The sequence below is a fragment of the Uloborus diversus genome, chromosome 8, assembly GCF_026930045.1.
Source record: "Uloborus diversus isolate 005 chromosome 8, Udiv.v.3.1, whole genome shotgun sequence".
Classification (NCBI taxonomy): domain Eukaryota; kingdom Metazoa; phylum Arthropoda; class Arachnida; order Araneae; family Uloboridae; genus Uloborus; species Uloborus diversus.
In genome coordinates, this window is record NC_072738.1 from 58,181,809 (window position 1) to 58,202,314 (window position 20,506).

Genomic DNA, 20,506 nt, shown 5'->3' on the forward strand with positions numbered 1-20,506 from the left:
CTTTAGTAGAGTTTTGATATAATATCTTAGCAGCTTCCCGATTCACCAAGCAAGCTAAAAACATTAGTATTGCAAACATGGCCTAAGCTAAGGCAGAATTGGTGGTAAGCATCAGGACAATTTACCTGCAAGTCTTACAGTGTAACGGAATCCAGAGCCTTATTTTCAGTCAATACAGATTGTAGGCAAAACACTTAATAAATACGTTCGGTTTTATCTAAGTATACCTTCAATCGAAAGGCAATGTCCGATATGGTATACTGTAAAAACGATTCAGAAACGTTCCTGGAAAATAATGGGCAGCTGATATGCACAATTTCTGCCAGTAACATATTTGGCTAAAAAAAATGAATGTTTTCCATTAAAATTCAGTAACGTTCCTGAAATTATCCTGGAATCTTTCTGAAGAATTCAGAAATTTTACCAGTAAAAGCCAGTCGCACATCTAGAATTCCAGAGAAAACTTTAGTAGAGTTTTGATATAATATCTTAGCAGCTTCCCGATTCACCAAGCAAGCTAAAACATTAGTATTGCAAACATGGCCTAAGCTAAGGCAGAATTGGTGGTAAGCATCAGGACAATTTACCTGCAAGTCTTACAGTGTAACGGAATCCAGAGCCTTATTTTCAGTCAATACAGATTGTAGGCAAAACACTTAATAAATACGTTCGGTTTTATCTAAGTATACCTTCAATCGAAAGGCAATGTCCGATATGGTATACTGTAAAAACGATTCAGAAACGTTCCTGGAAAATAATGGGCAGCTGATATGCACAATTTCTGCCAGTAACATATTTGGCTAAAAAAAATGAATGTTTTCCATTAAAATTCAGTAACGTTCCTGAAATTATCCTGGAATCTTTCTGAAGAATTCAGAAATTTTACCAGTAAAAGCCAGTCGCACATCTAGAATTCCAGAGAAAACTTTAGTAGAGTTTTGATATAATATCTTAGCAGCTTCCCGATTCACCAAGCAAGCTAAAACATTAGTATTGCAAACATGGCCTAAGCTAAGGCAGAATTGGTGGTAAGCATCAGGACAATTTACCTGCAAGTCTTACAGTGTAACGGAATCCAGAGCCTTATTTTCAGTCAATACAGATTGTAGGCAAAACACTTAATAAATACGTTCGGTTTTATCTAAGTATACCTTCAATCGAAAGGCAATGTCCGATATGGTATACTGTAAAAACGATTCAGAAACGTTCCTGGAAAATAATGGGCAGCTGATATGCACAATTTCTGCCAGTAACATATTTGGCTAAAAAAAATGAATGTTTTCCATTAAAATTCAGTAACGTTCCTGAAATGATCCTGGAATCTTTCTGAAGAATTCAGAAATTTTATCAGTAAAAGCCAGTCGTGCATCTAGAATTCCAGAGAAAACTTTAGTAGAGTTTTGATATAATATCTTAGCAGCTTCCCGATTCACCAAGCAAGCTAAAACATTAGTATTGCAAACATGGCCTAAGCTAAGGCAGAATTGGTGGCAAGCATCAGGACCTTAACTTACCTGCAAGTCTAACAGTGTTACGGAATCCAGAGCCTTATTTTCAGTCAATATGCAGATTGTAGGCAAAACACTTAATAAATACGTTCGGTTAATCTTAAAACTTGGAGATCAAAATACTTTCACAACAGTGAGAATTCTGCATTTGTGCAACTTGTAGCAATTCAGATTTTTTGACAAAGATACTTGATTTTCACAGGATGTGTATGAAAACTTGTGAAATCCCAAAACGTTTCACGGGACTAATCAGTAACGTTTCGAAACGTTTTACAGTGTAGAATAATTGCGCTTAAAGTTTGGATACAACAGTTAAGCACGACCAAAGTACGCAGTTGTGTGGGGTGTTCTCACCCTTACACATGTGGGAAGTCCGTACATGAGGTTTTATACGACCACTTTCCACATAATGTAACCGGATATTGGGTACAGGGAAATCATGTATCGTTATCTATCTCTAACTCTCTGTAAAATTAGCAATTTCTACCTCTAAGAAATAGTTTTAATTAATTACGGATTTATTCATTTAACGGAAATAACATAAATTAATAAATACATTTCTCGCGTTAGATTGAACGACAGACAACTAAACCAACTTATTACAGTTGTATCTATGAGTTTCTTAAAATCAAGTATATTTGCGAAAACGGTTTCTGAAGTGCTCGAAAGTTGCATAAATGCAGACTTTTAACTGCTGTGGAAAATGGTTTAGCTACCCGTGTCAAAACATACCACGCACTTTTATTAAGTGTTTCTCTTTCAACTCAATTACGACACACCCAGACTGACTGCTCAGAAATAAATCTGAAGTGCAGTGTCTGGATACAATAACTCTGTAAGAAGTGTAGGCAAAAGCGGTTTTAGGTTTTTGTCTACAATTGTACATTAGCATTGGACATATTTCCCGAAGTGCTTCAGGGTCGTTCACTGAAAATAAAGTTATACTGAGCCACTACTATAAACACACAAGTTTTTCTTGCAAGATGCCTGATTGACTCCAAAACCATGAGTGGCTTCAATTGGGAAAGATTCTGAATTCTTCAGAGGGGCTGCCAGGTTAATTTTAGGAAGATTACCAAATTTTAGCGGTAAACCTTTTTTTCTCTTTTTTTTTGGCCAGATATGTTACTTACAACAATTAGGCAATTTCGCTACCCATTATTTTCCAGAAACGTTTCTGACTTTTCTTTAAAGTGTTTATGGGAAAACTGATAAAATTACGGCTAGGCAAACTTTAATACCAACTATTTAATGGTCCATGTGCATTAGTTGTTAAATCCTAATAAGCACAAACCTCCAGTTCTACACAATTGACCCTCCCTAGTTCAACTTCATTATTGTAATTTCAAACCTTTTCCGCTACCCGAAAGTGAGTAAAAAGTGCTGTTCTTTCTCCCATTAATGAAAATAATACGATCCAATACTCATCACATGCTTTGTTCAGACTTTTCACATTAAAGCTCATCTACAGTCACTACTTCTTTGGAATGATTTTGGCGAATGATCAGTGATCACCATCATCATAGCCGACGTCATTATCTACCTCGTATTTACGAAGCCAACTTATTTTCATTAATGACTTTCATACGTTGCAGCCTTAAGAACAACTTACCATTTTAATCAGTCATCATTAGCGTCAATGGGACTTTTAAATCAAAAAGCCTAGTTTTTTTTTTTTCTACATTTAAAGGATGTGGAAGATTTTCTTTTCTTTCAAAAGAAAGGAAAATATAAATTTTATTTAATTGTAGTATTATCGGTAATACATCCGTTTCCCGATTTATCCAACCTTTAATTATGCATCATACAATTTATAGAAAAAAGTTGTTTATTGTTCTTATTTGAAAAAATAAATAAATAAATTAAATCTTTGATTCTAGCTTAAAAATATGTTTTTATTCTGTTAAGAAAACATTTTTTCTTCTGAACTGATCAAAATCCAACAACTTATTGAAAGCAAGATAGAGCTTGAGTATGCAGTGGTGATCCCCCTCCCCCAATAACAATGGCGCACCTCTCAAGTACTACAGTAGACAACACAATATAAGTTTCCTAAAAACACCGTAAAGGCATTCCCCACCCCACTTCTGACAGGCATCCCAAAACAGCCAATTTTAATTCGACCAGTTGGTGTAACTCTTCAGTTACCTAAGGATTGAGAAAATAAGTCCTCAAGGTATGTTTTAAGAAATTCATTGGCAGTTGGGACTCATTTGGTTACTATCCTTTAGTATTAAATGTTTTTTGTATCAGTTTGGTTTTTGACAGTTGAGCACTTGCACTTCAAAGCTTCAACAAAAGACTATCTTTCGTAGTAAAAGTTTTTTTTCCTTTTTGTGGTAAGGGAAATAAAATTGCAAATCGAAAATTGCCGTTTTTCTTACTGCATCTGCATGTTTATTTTATTAATACGAAGTTTTCGTCGGTTTTTAGAAAGCAATTTCTGACTGTTTTACTGTAAATTTGTAACTATCTGACTTAATACCCAATAAATGTGTTCGAAATATAGTTTTCCATTCCTAAGATTAAACGTCACAAAGAATCATATGAATCAGGTTCGCGAGTGTCAGTGATCCACCGGTCGTAGAATGGGCAGATCTGCTCATTTGCCTAAGATCAATCTCGATCAAGTCATCTTCCAAGAGAAAAAATCAAAACTAATTCATCCGTTTAGGCGCTACACCCTTGTGCAAATTGATGAAATCAAGTTGGAAATTTTTAATTTTCAAATTTTTTAGGTTGTTCAATCTTTGTTCATAACAGCTGTATAGCCTACCAGCTGATAAGGCGGTACAACCTTGCGTTTTTTTTGTCATAAATATTGTGTTTGTTTAAATGTTATAAATTTCTACATATTTCAGCTGTCTTTTCTCAATCCGGTCACCTTTTATCTTTTTTTTAGCCATGGATATTTCTCCACGGAAGAGGCAGGCCATTGTGACATTGAGTGAAAATCTGATCGCATAACAAAAGAAAAAATGATTTGTGCTTTGCTGAAAACATGACTAAGAGATCAAGAATTCAAGGAAAAGTGCAAAACTCTAGTTGACTCTATGCCCAGTTGAGTGAAAATAGTGCTGAACAAAAAAAAGGGGGGGGGGGGGCGGGAGCATACTAAGTGGTGATTTTATTTTATAATTAAATGATGGAAATAAAGGTGATTTTGTAAAAATATCGACTTCATTCCATCAATTCGCACAAGGGTGTACGATGCCACAGATAAACATCTACGCACACAGATACACTGATTAAACTTATTAGTCCCCTTCCGTCTGCATCGGCGGTTAATGAAATAGATAAGTAATAGAAAGAAATGACCAGAACTTTTGTGCACATAATTTTGGACACATTTTGCACATAAAGTACGCACAGGTTAAATATATAACCCCTCTCTTTTTACGCAGGGGTTTAGTAAAAAAAGACACTGACAAAATAAATATCAGAAAGGAATGCTTACTGACAAAAAACTTCTTGTGTGTACACAAATTTTTTTTATTACATTTTGTACTCAGATGTACTGTGTAAACTTATAGCCCTGTTTTCTTTCGCACCATAGATGAATGAAACATACACTAACGTAAGTGCCATAAAGAAGTGCATACTGCCAGAACTTAGTGTGAACATATTTTTTTACTCATTTTGTACACAAAGGCAAGTTAATGAAATAGACACTAATAAAATAAAACTTACTAACAGAATTTTTTGTACATATGTTGTACCTGAGGCGATACAGACTACTACTTTAGGGGGAGGGGGAATACCGAAGAGTGACCCCCCCCCCCTATCTCTCTCATCTCCTCTATGAACAAACATTTGGTCTTGGGTGCGAAAAATTTCTGAAACAACTTTAGTGTCAATTAAAATATCCAAATTGATAAGGAATAACGTACCTAATAGGGCAAAATCGTTACTAATTAATTTCATAAGCAAGGAAAAAAAGTAGTATTTCAAATGTTTATGACTTTTAGAAATTTTTGAAGAATGAAAAATATTATTGCAATATTTTACATTTTATTCATAAATTGTTTGAATTCAATGTGGATGTATAATAATGCCGATAGTTTAGGAGGGTCATGACCCTCACGATCCTCCTCTGTATAAATCCCTGTGTACACATTTTGTACTTAGATACACAGGCTAAAGTTATAAATTCCCTTTCTTTGGCATAGGGGGTTGGTGAAATAGGCGCTAACAAAATAAGTACCAAAAAGAAATGCTTACTATCAGAATTGTTTGATCATATTTTATACACCAACTAGAGGCCAGTCCCGACCTTGTTCGAATTTAAAAAACTATTCTAAATAAATATTATAAAAGAACTTTTTAATTTGAAAATGAATAGTAAACGACATTTTTTTTTTTTTTTTTTACGTTTTCATGAGATTTGAAACAAATTGATTTACCTCATTTCCTCATCAAGGGAGACCAACATATAAATCCCATTGAAAAATACAATCTTCCCGAATATAACGTTGCGCTACGTATCGTTTAGATGTACGTTTGATGATGATGATGATGGAATAAGAAAATTCTTATTGGATATTGTAACCACTTAAATTGAAAATAAATATACAGGGACCATGGGGATGATAGGATTATAAGTCAACTGATCTGCTACTGGTGCTGTAAGAACAATGCTACAAATCATATTATTCCGTGTTTTATTTTTTCATTTTTTTTTCCCCGTGAAACATACGGAGTTTTTCTTGGGGAGATATTCAATGAATTTAAATGTGGAAAGGTCAGTTTTTATACCTCTAAGTAAAGTCCCGGCAGTTCCGTAAACAAACACCGTGAAATTCTGTTGATTAATAGTTGATAGAGTTTATATTTTTATTTTTTAAAAGTTCCACCGGGTATGCCGCTCAAAATTTATTTACGTTCCTGGTTTTCATGTACTAATCATGCTCTAAGAGTTTTTTCTTTTTTTTTATTCTCTACGGTGGTGGCAAACAATAGTCCCCTATTGAGTGTCCGCTTAAATAAAAAAATGTTCCTTTAATTTTTATATCGCTTGAAATTTAACAACAATCATAGTATTTTTGCTGACACTCTCCTTGCAATGTGTCGTCACAGAGATCTTTTTTAAATTTTTATCATACAGTAATAGGGTCTAAAAGTTGACACAAAAGTTAAAATAGTTGTGAACAATTCTCTAAGTTTAGGAGAGGAGTTAGAAAGTTACATGCATAAACTAAAGTTAGTTTCCAAGGTTTGTCATCGTCTATAAGACCGAGTTCTTTATATGCTGCTTGATAGGTTGGCAGGATCTGTAACAGCTAAACGACTTTGGGTATATGTAGGAGCACGAAAATGTTCCAAACGAATTCTTATGTGACAAAACTCAGATTAGCAATTAGGGTGAATAATGTATATTCCAGTATGAGGTGAGTCTTTCTCAATCCTGGGATGCCTTTCAACCTTTTGAACTCGTTTTCTACTGAAAAATTGCATTTTTTATATACATCCATTTTTTTGGCACTTTCGTTCTAACAGGATATTTGTCAGCTATATTAGTTTATTATATCGCTTTGAAATGCTTAAATACGGTCATCAAAAAGAATAGTTCAGCAAATAATTTTTATTCATTTTTTCCTCGTTGTCAAATTCTTTCCTATTTACTGTTTTTTGTTCGTTGTTGTTTCAACTCTTAACTTTGAAAATGTGGTAATTCATTGCAATTACTTTTTCAGTTGAGATTTTTCTAAACTAAATGTACTTATTTAAATTCATTAGCAGAAGCTTTCCATTTCGATTTTAGTATGAATCAAAAACCTTAGAAAATGGCCCGAAATTCATGCAAAATAAAAACTATTAGAAAAACGTGGATTATTATCGTCTGTCTACACTACTTGTATTTAAAAACTAAATCCCCCCCTCCCCGAGGCGAATCTCAGTTATATTTTATTTAATTAAGTTTTGAAGCGTAAACATTAGGTGACTCTAAATGGTTTTCACTACCCTACCATCCGCCACCTCAAATACATGTAACGCTTTTGGAGGTTCTCATCTGGCATCGTGATATTTTTATCTTTCACGTGTTTTCATCCCTTAACATTCAGCTCGGAGCGAGCCTTTAACTACACTGTCGTTGCGGGTAATCGTTTTTACGTATGACTAGTTTTCAGTACGGTTTCAGGAAAGGTAAATCTTGTGCAACTAATTTATTACATTTCTATGACAAAGTTACCATAACTTTGGACAATAAGAAGCCTGTAGATGTTGTTTACATTGATTTTCAAATAGCTTTCGATAAAGTACAGCATGTTGCTCTACTTAGCAAATTAGCTGATATAGGAATAGGAGGGAAAACTTCCATTTGGGTAAAAAACTGACAGACCGGAAGGAAACAAAGGGTAGTTGTAAGGGGAAATTATTCTAATTGGAGTGAGGTTTTAAGCGGGGTTCCTCAAGGATCAGTGTTAGGGCCTGTTTTGTTCATTGTTTTTATAAACGATATGTATAAAAAATATTTCTGGGAACATGAATTGTTTTGCTGATTTTATGGGGACTATAGAAAATGAAGAACAAGCAAATCAGCTGCAAGAGGATCTAGATCATATTACGGAGTGGGCTTATAAATGGGGTATGGCTGTTAATGTTGGGAAATGTCAAGTCTACATTTAGTGCATGGAAATAAGTGTACAAGTTATTATTTGCAAGATTCAGTCATCAGTCAGGCAGAAAAAGTTACTGATCTGGGCGTCTTAATAAGTCAGGATTTAAAGTTTAGTCAACAGTGCAGCATAGCTAGTAACAAAGCCAATAAGATGCTTGGGTTTATCAATAGATTCATTTCAAATAAATCTAAAGAAATTCTTCTGCCCTTATACAGAAGTTTGGTAAGACCTCATTTGGAGTATGCTGTTCAGATTTGGTCTCCTTATCTTAAGAAAGATATTAATGTATTGGAAAAAGTTCAAAGTCGGGCGACAAGGCTAATAAATGGGTTTTCTCATTTAGACTACGATTCCAGACTCAGAATGCTAAAAATGTACAGTCTTGAGCAGAGAAGAGACAGAGGGGACATGATTTAGTTATTTAATTTTATTAAAATGAAAGATGTTATGGGGCTAAAGTTTAACACTGAAAACAAGACAAGGGGTCACTGTTTTAAGCTATTTAAATCCCAGGCTAACATGGATATTAGGAAAAGTTATTATTTTAGCAGGGTAGTGGAACCTTGGAACAGCTTACCGGAAGAGGTGGTAATGAGCAAGGGAGTAGACAGTTTTAAGAGGGCCATTGATCTTCACTGGGGATTGTAAATTGACTTGAACCAGTCTAGCTGCAGAGTTGGGCAAATTTTAATTGTATTGACAATTAAAGATTAACAAATAATTAATTGGTAAACGTAACCACAACAACTAACAATTAATCAATTGTAATTGTGGAAAATTACAATTAACAATTAATTAATTGTTAATTGCAGTTTACTACAGTTTACAATTAATTAATTGTTAGTTGTAGTTTACCACAGTTAAAAATTAATTAATTGTTAATTGTAGTTTACTACAATTAACAATTGTCGATTGTTCTGTGAATTTTAATTAAAACTAACTCATAAAAATTACTGGTTTTGTACAATATATTCTACAGACGACAGGTCTACCTGGGACGTGGACACTAAACGGGTATCATATTACTATCTATTTAAATACACATGTTAGCAACAAATAAAATATGAATAAAATATCAGTAACTTTCAGTAAATTACCGCCCAATAGCCAGGGCTAAAGCAGAAATACATGAAATACTCGAGTTGAACCGAACCATTGCTTCGGTCACTCGTGTGGTCTGCGCTAATTCTATATTAGCTACCAGTTTGTTTGGCACTCTTGGCTTCCTTAAGAGGTTTTCCATCTTCAGCTCAGTCTCTTTTCTATGCCGGGATAATGAGCACTAATAAGCACGAAACTGCAGTCCTCGGATGGAAATGACTGAGCTGGCGGTGTATTTTATCTATCAGCAACTTTATTATGAGCAATAAATTATTTACTGCAGCATATGACTTTTCTTAAAAAATCTTACGGCTCCAGAAAAATATCCTCGAGAAAGGTATATTTCAATTAAAAATTTTAATTTTTTTTCCGTACTAGTAAAAGTCTGAAGAACACCTGAGGGAAATTACAGAAATGCATCTTAATTACACGATTAAAAAAATAAATAAACAGAGCGGCCTCTGAGATTTTACGTCCCCTGTTATGTCCTTCTTTCTGATTTCCCCTGTTACAGGTTAAACTATAAAACAATGATTTGCACAATTTTAAAACACTTAATGAAAACACAAACATTTACGTGTGGAAAAAAACTTGCCAAGACAAGAATAGCGAGCGGGCAATCAACACTGAACGAAAATACGAATTCTAATAACACTTTGAACTCTGTACGCTGCGCTGTACCTATTGATACATTAATTGTTAGTTTTAATTGTTTCATAAAGCAATTTAAAAAATTAATTGCAATTATTTTAATTGTGAAAAGCGATTAACGTACATTAATCTAATTAAATTAATTGCAAAGTACAATTAATAGTTTAATTGTAATTAATTTAATTGCAATTACTTTTTTAATCAACTAACAAGGCAATTGAAAAAATATTACCAAACACTGCTAGCTGGGCCCAGAGCCTGTTTCTGGTCGTCACTTTCATATTTGTATATTAGATATTTATATAATATATATATATATATATATTTATATATATATATATATATATATATATATATATATATATATATATATATATACAAATATAACGTATATAACAAATATTAATATATCGTATATTTATATTTGTAGCATCACGAAATATGGTAGCTAAGACAAACTGTTGGTTTAAATATTAGTATAAATACGTATGTGCATAATTCATAGCGTATGTCACTCAGTAAGAATTCCTTTTTTTCATGTAGTGAAAGAATTTTTCAAATAGTTGCAATGGTTCCAGAAATTGTCTCGAAGATATAAACATACAACAATCCGCTCTCTCTCTCTTTATAATACAGGGTCTATTATGAAAGTAATGAGCATAATGTTATTGTGACGCAACGATAGATGGCAGCACGGTAAAACTGGCTGGGAAATGTGGTGCGGGATATGCCCTTTCAATGCATCCAGTCGTCAGTTGCTTTCGAGCAGTGTGAGCGGAGATAAGTGCCTCCGCTTGAAGTATGTTTTCAACTTTTGTAACATAACGCATTGGAGCGTTCGCTTGAACAATGATACGCCATAAAGTTTTGCGTGAGGTTTGGAAAAAATGCAACCGAAACATTCCAGATGCTGCAAGAAGCCTTCAAGTTCGATTGCATTTCAAGATCACAGTCTGGGAAGTGGCACAAGGCATTCAAAGAGAGCCAGGAGGAGGTCGCCGACGAACCCCGTTATGGATGTCCCCCCCCCCCCCCCGGTGATCCCTCACCACCTTACAGTCCCTACTTAGCTTCATGTGACTTCTTTTTGTTTCCCCGACTCAAGAGAGAGAGAGAGAAGAAAGGAAAACATTGGGGAACCTTGGGAAACATCCAACACCATGTTACAACTTTCCTGAGAGGCATTCCCTTGGAAAAGTTTCAGGGTGCCTTTCAGGCGTAGCAAACACATCTCCGCAAGTGTATTGATGCAGGAGGAATGTATTTTGAAGAATATTGAACATTTGTACAAATTACGATCAATAATTATATTTTGCCAGTAAATGCTTATTACTTTCATAATGGACCCTGTATTACTAGCTTACTACCCGGCGTTGCCCGGTGTGCTTCTTAATATAACGTATCTTTTAGATAATTTAATGGATGAATTTTATCTAAATGAGGGTAAAAAAACTGCAATCACACCTTTTCTTCTAGGCTTAAATCCTCAAAAGACTGTAAATAACGCAGAAAGTCCAGCACTTGCAGAAAAAATCTCACCTAGTAAAAACGAAAAAGCATGAGGCATGTTGTCGGGGTTCTGTCGTGTCCACTGGCACGTTGTCTGCGGCTGAATCAGACAGGCGGTACATCCAATGTCTTAATGCAAAGACAAATGATTGTCTTTTGCACATTTTGTGGGACAACCTTTTACGTGATGCTTCGAATACGAAACTTGAGCTTAGAATGCTACCTTAGAAGTTTTTGTTTACTCCAAGACATCAAAGCATGTACTCAAAAACTCTTCACATACATTTCATTCTGGAAAAAAATCGCGAAATATCTGCCTAGAAAGAGTCGTGAGTAAAATTCAATGGCTTTTATCATGCACAAATATATGCAAAGTATGTTTATTGGACTCCGTTGCAACATTTTCAGATTAATTGAAAATCATCCTCAATGGCCCAAAAGCTAAACAGATAGTTCACCGTACAGAAAATAAAGCCTTCAATCATTGTTGAAAAAAGACGTTAGCATTCCGTTTTACTGATTTTCTGGTGGTGATTTTCGTATCAAGGTATCACGGCTAGGTAGACTCATTTTATAAAATTATGTAAGTATTCAGGTATGCAAGCACATTTTGTAGAAAACGTTCTTTACTCATAAATAACATTACAAAATGTGTCTACTCGCACTTTTCATGGCGATTTAGTACCATGCCATGGATTAAAATTGGATAAAATTAACTTACATGAAAAGATGCAAGACAAGTACATTTGATTTTCTTATATTTATGTGAAATTTCTATTTTCGTTGGTAGGAAAGACAGTAAGACAGTAATATCACTGTCTTGTAACGATGGGGAAGTTGTCTATAGTTAAATTCTATTTCAAAATTTTAAAGCCTGATACTTGCCGTAAAACCGTCAAGTGAACTGCGTTATGAAGAAAAAAGTAGGTGTGACCATTTTAGTCACTATCCGCGTCATCTTTTAAAAATTATTTGCAGGCCATGAAATTAAAAAAAAAAACCGTCTAATTCGTACTTACGACCAGTGGTGTTCCCATAGGGTATAATACTCCATGTACGCCTTATTCTCTCAAATATTATTTAGACACATAGCGTATTCCCTCGAGCTTTAAAAATGTTCATATTATGACTTATTATGTATATGATCGCATACACATATTGTGCGTAAAGGATTACTGGGAGTATACCCTCAAAAAAATTTACGGGAACATCGCTGCTTACAACTGTATAATATCCCATTCTTTTGCTTATACTTTGCAAAAATTTTTTGTAAATTTTGTTCCTTTCATCCGCAGCTTCAAATTGAAGGAAATGTATATCCACGTTTTGAAACGTAATCTAAAACGTCCCCCCCCCCTCCAGTTGTTAAGAGACCTCTTCGATTACACTGATACTTGCAACCTATTCTTATCTTACAGCATTTCTTCAATGGCAGTTGAAATGCTTAGTGGTAGTTACAAACTTCCAATATTTTTCGATTGTTTACAATAAAAGTCATCGAACTGAGGCTCTTAACTGGGAATGGAGATTTGTTTTACTTATTTCGCGATGAAAACAAAAAAGAAAAACTTCATAATGTGGCGTAATATTTCATTATGCCCTTTTCAGTAGCAGTCTCTTTGTTGCAAAAGTTGCATCATATTCGCTAACTGGTTTTAAATTATTTCTAGTCTGCGAAGATACTCCATCAGGCGTACTATTGCTCGAGCGTTAAGGTAACATAAAATTTTAAACGGTTAAAAAATTTGTTTATGTAAAAAATTGAGCAATTTTATGCATTTTAGTTTTAATTAAAATTAATATTTCTTTGCATTTTTTCAAACTTTAAACTCTTACCCTTCCAAAGCTATATGAATGCCGCCGTATTAAATTCCCGTGTCGTTTTGCGGGTCTAAAGGTGCACAGCCTTTTATTTTACCACACATTGGCAATCCTAGTATGGTAGTTTATGTACATTTAATAAACTCCATGATTATCCCCCTCCCTCTTGAAAGATAAATTCCAGCTCTGCTACTATGCACAAAACTGATTATTTTGCAATTCATTTGCCATATTAGTATTTTTTCTCCTGATCCTTGATAATCTGGAGCGATTTCTGTTAAACTTAATTGAACCGAATTAGGTAAATCATGGAGAGAAGATCATAAAGAGCATATTACATTTGCATTGATTTGTTTCAGGATACTACAAAATTAAATTAAATTTCTGTTTCAAGGATGTGGTTTTAATAAAAGTTTAGTATTCAAATGCTAAATTTGTTAAAAATTGTTGATCAAGAATGCTTTATCGACACCTATCTCATTTTGGTATTTTCTGTGCTGTTTATGTAGAAAATACTGATCAAAAATTTCGTTTATTGTTTCGATGCTATAACTTGAAAACTTATTAGCAAAAGGTAGCAAGCGAATTTAGTACAACTTGCGGGAGTCTTCAATGCGTCCCCGTGTCTTCGCAGGTTGCAAGCTAGGAAACACCTGAACAACAGCATTTCTTTTCGTTCGACTTTCTCGCCAAACATGCTTTAACGTTCGTCGCTAAACGGCATCGCCGGCCGTCGTTAAGGATACGTTTCGTGTTGATTGCATTTAAAATAGCTCCTGGTGGTTATAAATTGATAACCGTTTTCATTTGCTTTGAACCAAGGTTCACAATTTTAACGATTAAAGTTAATCTTTGAAGAAACTTCATCCAGGGCAGTTTTTTACGAGCTTTTCATTTAGACTAAATTCATAAATGTACAAAAATTCGTTCGTGCAGAAAAAAGTAATTTTATGACTCAAAATATGAAATTAGACTTCTTCGGATCTTTCCCAAAACCAGCCTATATGAATTCCTGAGTAACAATTTACCTTTGTGCCGAATTTGGAAGAAATCAGACGAAAACTGTGGATTTATATAAAGAACATACATACCCACACACCCACAAACATACATCCATTTTTATATATATAGATATAGAAAATATGGTTTCAGATCATAATTTTTTCAAAAATATTATCATATTTCATAAAAAAAATCTAAATTTACATTTTATCTGTTGTAAATGATATTTTTTTATGAGTTGATTCATATTTTGATACATAAAACAATCTTTGCCATTCCAAATGATTTTTTTGCAAAGTTCCTATTGAAGTTGCAGAAGTACCAAATATGTTTTAACATTACTAGAAGGATTTTTCAAAACTTAATTCTGAAGCAACTGCTGGATCAAATCAAACAAACTTTTGTTTCCAAAATTAAAAAATGATACTGATCACAATTATGTAAAGAAAAATTCAAGTTCTCATTGAAAATTTTGAAGTTGATGCTCGTTTTAATATGAAAACGACCCCTTACCAACAATTCACTAACGTCATTTTGTAGAACACATAATTCTTGGAAAAAAAAAAAAATAAAACGTCTTAGACCTGTCTATAGTGTCAATAGTCTTCGAATACGAACAGGTGTTTTTTTTTCCCCCATGACTGTACAATTTGCGATTTGCTTACAGACAGTGGTGGATACTAAAAATATTTTTCATTCAATGTACGCGATAGAACCCTCGTGCTCTGTGCGATAGAACCCCTCGATCTCATTTCGTATTTCTTCATCCCTAAATAGAGGATGTCACTATCAATACTGTGTGCAAATTCAAATGATGGTTGGAGCCTGCTTTTGATGGACAACATTTTAAAACTCAATTGCTCTGTAACCGTGAACTACTTTTAATTTATATTAACAAATCCAATGTCAATACATGACGAATACTTTGCACATTAGGGGAAAAACTACCTGCAGAAATGACCAGAAAGGCTAACCATAAATGTTCTAATCTGAAGTCTATTTCAACTAGCATACTTGTGTTGAAAGTAGTAAAGTTTAAGAAATTTCAATGCTATTAGTGCGGAAATTTTTTCCCCCATTACGCATCAAAGAGTCCACTGAATGCTCCAACAGGCTAATAACACGTTTGCAATCAAGTTACGTATATTCTTAAATATACAACTCTCGCTCTGATCCCTCTCGCAGAGTGCGAGCGAGATTTACACGAAACAGCAGGCTTATGTAATTTCGGATATCGCTATGAAGACGTTTTGTACTCATATATATTTTCCATACATTAGAACAGCGACTGGTAGTGAAAAAAAAAGAAAAAAGAAAAAAAAAGAAAAACTTCACAATTTGAATTCATTTTATGTAGGTCTTTTTCTCTTAATCTCTTTCGGAAATTTCTGTTAATTAGAAGCAGTTTATATAAAATTAACAATATTTTCTATTGAAAAATACATTGTTCTTGTAGGAAATCTACATATTTCGTAAGTTATTTTTTTTAAAGTTACTACAGGATAAATTTTATTTTAAGTCATAAGCCTAATGTGTACGTTCGGATGTGCCAAAAAAGCATCTTATCATTCATTAGGGAATTGATAAAATAGAATTAATAGTATAACACTTCCTATACTTCGTATAAGGAAATACCAAAAAGGCGCAAAAGGTTGTATGCGCAAACATAGTCCCAGTGACGCAATGCTATACGGAGCCATAGGGAAAATGATGGACTGACTCAGAGAGTTAGAGCTTAGACTCCGACTCCTTCGCCCAAAACTCAGTCCAACTCCGACTCCACAAGCAAAGGCGGAGTTGCGGAATTTGAAGGAATATGCCCGACTCCGGTTCATGGAATTTTTAATCTTCCACTCCCGACTCTGACTCAGAATCCTTTATACTCCCAAATCAATCGTGGAGCGTATTCCGATTCCCTGACTTCAACTTCGCAGCATTGAAAGGAAGTATCAAAATTTTATTCAGAGCCGCACAGCTATCAGAGCAAATCAGAGATTTTACTACCTCTGTCCGAAAAACTCTAAGCGGACCTCGAATCAGTACACTCGTAACACATATCGCACAAATACATTTATTCACAGGACACAGCACATAACAAGAAAATATTTACACAATACATAATTTCATGGCAAATTTGCCTAACTAATGCTCAAAACTCGAAAATAAAACTCAATAACTCAAAATGAAACTCAATAACTCACTATTTCATTTTATAAAATCTCTCAAGTGTTTCTCGCTTCTCAATACTCAAAATACGCCATCCAAACTCACATTTTTCAACTCTAATCACCAAAACTCTTATCGCACGCACATTCTAAAGATATTTTGTTGCCAGCTCTCAGAAAACAAAAACTAAATAAAAACAATTTCAATTACGCATTTCACTAGTAAAATACAATAAAATTATTATAACGAGGAATCTCTTAACATTCTCCCACCTTGCAATATGAAATTTACTAATTTGTATTGCAACACAAAACCTAAGAAATATCAATTAGATCAAAGAAATTATAACAGTTCAAATGAAACAGAGTTTTACATCTTTAAACGTTCAGGTACTCTAATCTTTCTCCCATATCTGGTTTCTTTCAAAAGGGGCCGAGTGTTGTTAGATGTTTCTTCTCCCACAAACACGTCTGAAGGTATCCCAGGCTCTTTTCTCGTTCCTGAGAAAAAGGTTGTTTCTGCAGAGGTCTCTTTGACCAGCGAAGGTAATTTCAAAGAACTAACTTCAGTCGCAGATAGTTCTAAGGGATATAGCCTTTGAAATGGCCGCAGTCTCTCTCCTTGTTGTGTCTTTACTCTGGCTACTCTGGAATGGCCATCTGCTCCAGGATAGATTTTCATTACTACTCCAAGAGGCCAGTCATTACGCTTGGATCCGTCACTCCCTATTAAAACGATATCACCAACTTCTAATGAGTTAACTTTCCTATAGCCTTGGTTAATTAGAAGTGCAAAATATTCATTTCTAAATCTTTGTCGTAAGTCTTCTCTTAATTTCTGTAGATATTTGGACCTTCTTGTCAACAAGGTTCTGTCTACCACATCTAGATCAGCATTTTCAATCTTGGTGCAGTTGTCACTTACCAGAAACATAGCCGGAGTTAAGGGCATCAGTTGATCTGGTGAACTTGATATGTATGTCAACGGTCTCGAGTTGATGATTGCTTCACAGTCGCATAATATTGTTGAAAGCTCCTCGTAGTTAACAGAAGATTTACCTAGCATTCTTCTTAAAAGGCCTTTCAGCATCCCAACCATGCGCTCCCACCAACCACCCCACCAGGCAGCGGTTGGTGGAATGAACTTCCAAGAAATCTGTCTTGTGGTGGAATAAGAGCTTATTTTATTCCAGTCGAGCGTCTTTAGCACATTGTTCGTTTCAACAAAACTCATGCCGTTGTCGGTGTAGAGAACAGCAATTCTTCCTCTTCGAGCTACGAATCGTCTTAATGCTAAGATGAATGACTCTGTTGACATTGACTTAACTAGCTCAAAATGTACAGCTCGGTAAACCGCACATGTAAATAAAATGATCCAGGCCTTTTCTCCTGATCGCAAATACAAAGGCCCGGCATAATCAGCCCCGGAAACTTCAAAAACACCTGCATGGGTGACTCTGTCTCTTGGTAATGGGGCGAATGGCACTTCCAGAGGTTTAGCTGTATGGCGTTTACATATAACACAGTTAGAAATCACTTGCTTAGCTAACTTCCTGACGCCTAATATCCAATATTTTTCTCTTAATCTCACTAATAAAGTAGACAGTCCTGCGTGGAAAGATTTTTTATGTTCTTCAGTCACCATTTTCAATACCGCTTTATGTTTTGAAGGTAACAGAATAGGACTCTTAAACTCTTCTGTTTCCTCACAATCAAACAATCTTGTTTGTAATCGTAGTAATCCATCCTTATCTTTGAATGTTTGCAGCTTCTGCAAACGATTATCTTCATGAAATTGCTCTGACTGTATTTGCCTCATAAGTGCAATTTCAGCTCTGTTGTACTCATCAGTTGTCAACTCTCCTATTATCTTATTCTGACTGGAAATATTGTGATAAAATCTATAGATCCATCCAATTGTTCTGATTGTCTTCGTATAACTTGAAAATCGGTCACTTACAATGTTATCTGTGCATTGCACGTTGACCATAGATGATACCACGCCTCTCTTTCTTTCACTTAAAATTTCTTCTTCATCAGCACAAAATTCGTCTTTAGGCCATTCTTCCGATGGGAAATACAACCATTGCGGACCTTCCCACCATTTTGATGAAAGAAGTTGGCTAGCAGAGCAACCTCTACTCGGAAGATCTGCTGGATTTAGTGATCCTGGTACGAACCGCCATGCATTCAAAGGAGTCAAGGATCTAATTTCCTGCACTCGGTTTTGTACAAACACTCCCCACGGCCCTTCTCTTCTCAACCATGAAAGAACTGTAGTAGAATCAGTCCAAAACACAATTTTCTCTTTTTTGAATTCTTTCAGAACTTCTACAGAAAGACGTGCTAAAATTGTGGCTCCAAGAAGCTCTAATCTTGCTATAGTCGTCTCTTTCTTTCCACAAGGTGCAATCCGAGATTTTGCTCTTAGCAGATGAACAGCTACTGAATCATTCAAACAAATTTTTATAAAAACAACAGCTGAATAGGCAGACTTACTAGCGTCGCAGAAAAAATGTAAACTATCAATTACGTATTCGCATTGCAACCATCTAGTTATCTTCAATTCTTTCAAAGTCTCCAAATTTTTCAACCATTTCAAGAATTCTTCTTCAGTATTTGTATCTACTTCTTGATCCCAGGTTAATTTGCATTCCCATAACCTCTGCAGCAAAAGTTTTGGCAGTAAAGTAACCGGACAGACTATGCCTAAAGGATCAAACGTTTTATGTGCAGCAGACAAAATTGACCTCTTAGAAATTTTCATCGAAGAGGTATCAGTATCATGTGATAACTTTAAACTGAGGGTATCATTTCCACGGTCCCACATCATTCCTAGCACATTCGTGGGTTCTGAAACTTGACAGCGGGAATCCGAGTACTCCCACCCTCGTAATTCAAATTTTCTCTCCATTAATATTTCTGTAGCCGCTTGCATAAATTTATGCAACTGAGCTTCATCCTTTACGCTAACAAGACAATTGTCCATATAAAAACTGTTAGCAAGTTCTTCTACAGTTTCAACGGGATATTTCGAGGACTCAACTCGTGCCTCTTCTAGTGCTGATTCTAAATGATACTGAACCACAGATCCGAGTAAAAAAGGGCTACACGAAGCACCGAATATTACACGACAGTGCCTGAAATACTTTAGCTCAGACTTATCGTTGTACCAGAGGAATCTCAGATAATTTTTGTCCCTTTCTGATACACGGATTTGCAGAAACGCTTTACATATATCAGCAGTAACCCCTATTTTATACATACGAAAGCGTGTTAATATTGATGGAATGAATTCAATAAGGTTCATACCCTTTTCAAGGCAGTCATTTAGACTTGGTGAAGATCTCGACTTAGCGGAAGCATCGAATACTGGCCTAATGCGAGTCGTACTATTTTCTTTGACAACAGGCCGATGTGGTAAATAATGCGATGGTTCTTGAATTTCATTATAAGGAACCTCTTCAATTATTCCCTCCTTTTCCCATTCTTTGAAAACCAGGTCATAATCCTCATACAGATTTTTCGCTTTTAAGTTCTTGACTGTGTTGTTCAGTCTCTTCAAAGCCAATTCAAAATTTTCAGGCAGAGGGGGATGTTCACTCAACCAAGGCAAATCAACGATAAACCTTCCTTCATCGTCTATTCTAACAGTTCTCAAAAAATGTTCTTTAGCTGCTGCATGCAATTCATCTTGCGTTTTCTTCTCAGATGGATCCAGTATACCGATCGTTTCCAATGACCACAAGTTTGATATACAAGTTTCATTACAAATCATACTCGTTACAAGTAATGCAGTGCTTTCTCGAGATTCTAAACTAAAGTTCTTCCCCATTAGTGTCCACCCTAGTTTAGTTTCAATTGCGGCAAGGCCACTAGGAAGTAATTTATAACCACCTGTCATCAGTTTTCCCTCAACGTCTGCTCCTATCAAAATTTCAATAGGGGCTCTACTATCATCCTCAATATGAATATTTAAGTCACAGAGTTCTTTTATACAGAGTTCATTTGTAGGTGGCTTTGTTTCACATATGACTGGTTGACTCAAAACGTCAAAATTGCAGTTATAATTACCGTTAGCACTAGTTAAATACAGTTTAAAAACTTCATGTTTACACACACCAGAATT

At 35.0% G+C, this 20,506-nt stretch overlaps 1 protein-coding gene across 1 annotated transcript in view; it reads right to left on the reverse strand.

Annotated features, from left to right (window-relative positions):
* The window catches only part of LOC129228377 (uncharacterized), a 71,534-nt gene extending 51,379 nt beyond the window's left edge, over nt 1-20,155 (reverse strand). The window contains exon 1 of the mRNA XM_054863054.1: nt 18,338-20,155. Within this exon, the coding sequence (XP_054719029.1) occupies nt 18,338-20,155 (1,818 nt within the window). The remainder of the gene's footprint in view (nt 1-18,337) is intronic.
* Nucleotides 20,156-20,506: the final 351 nt, after the last annotated feature.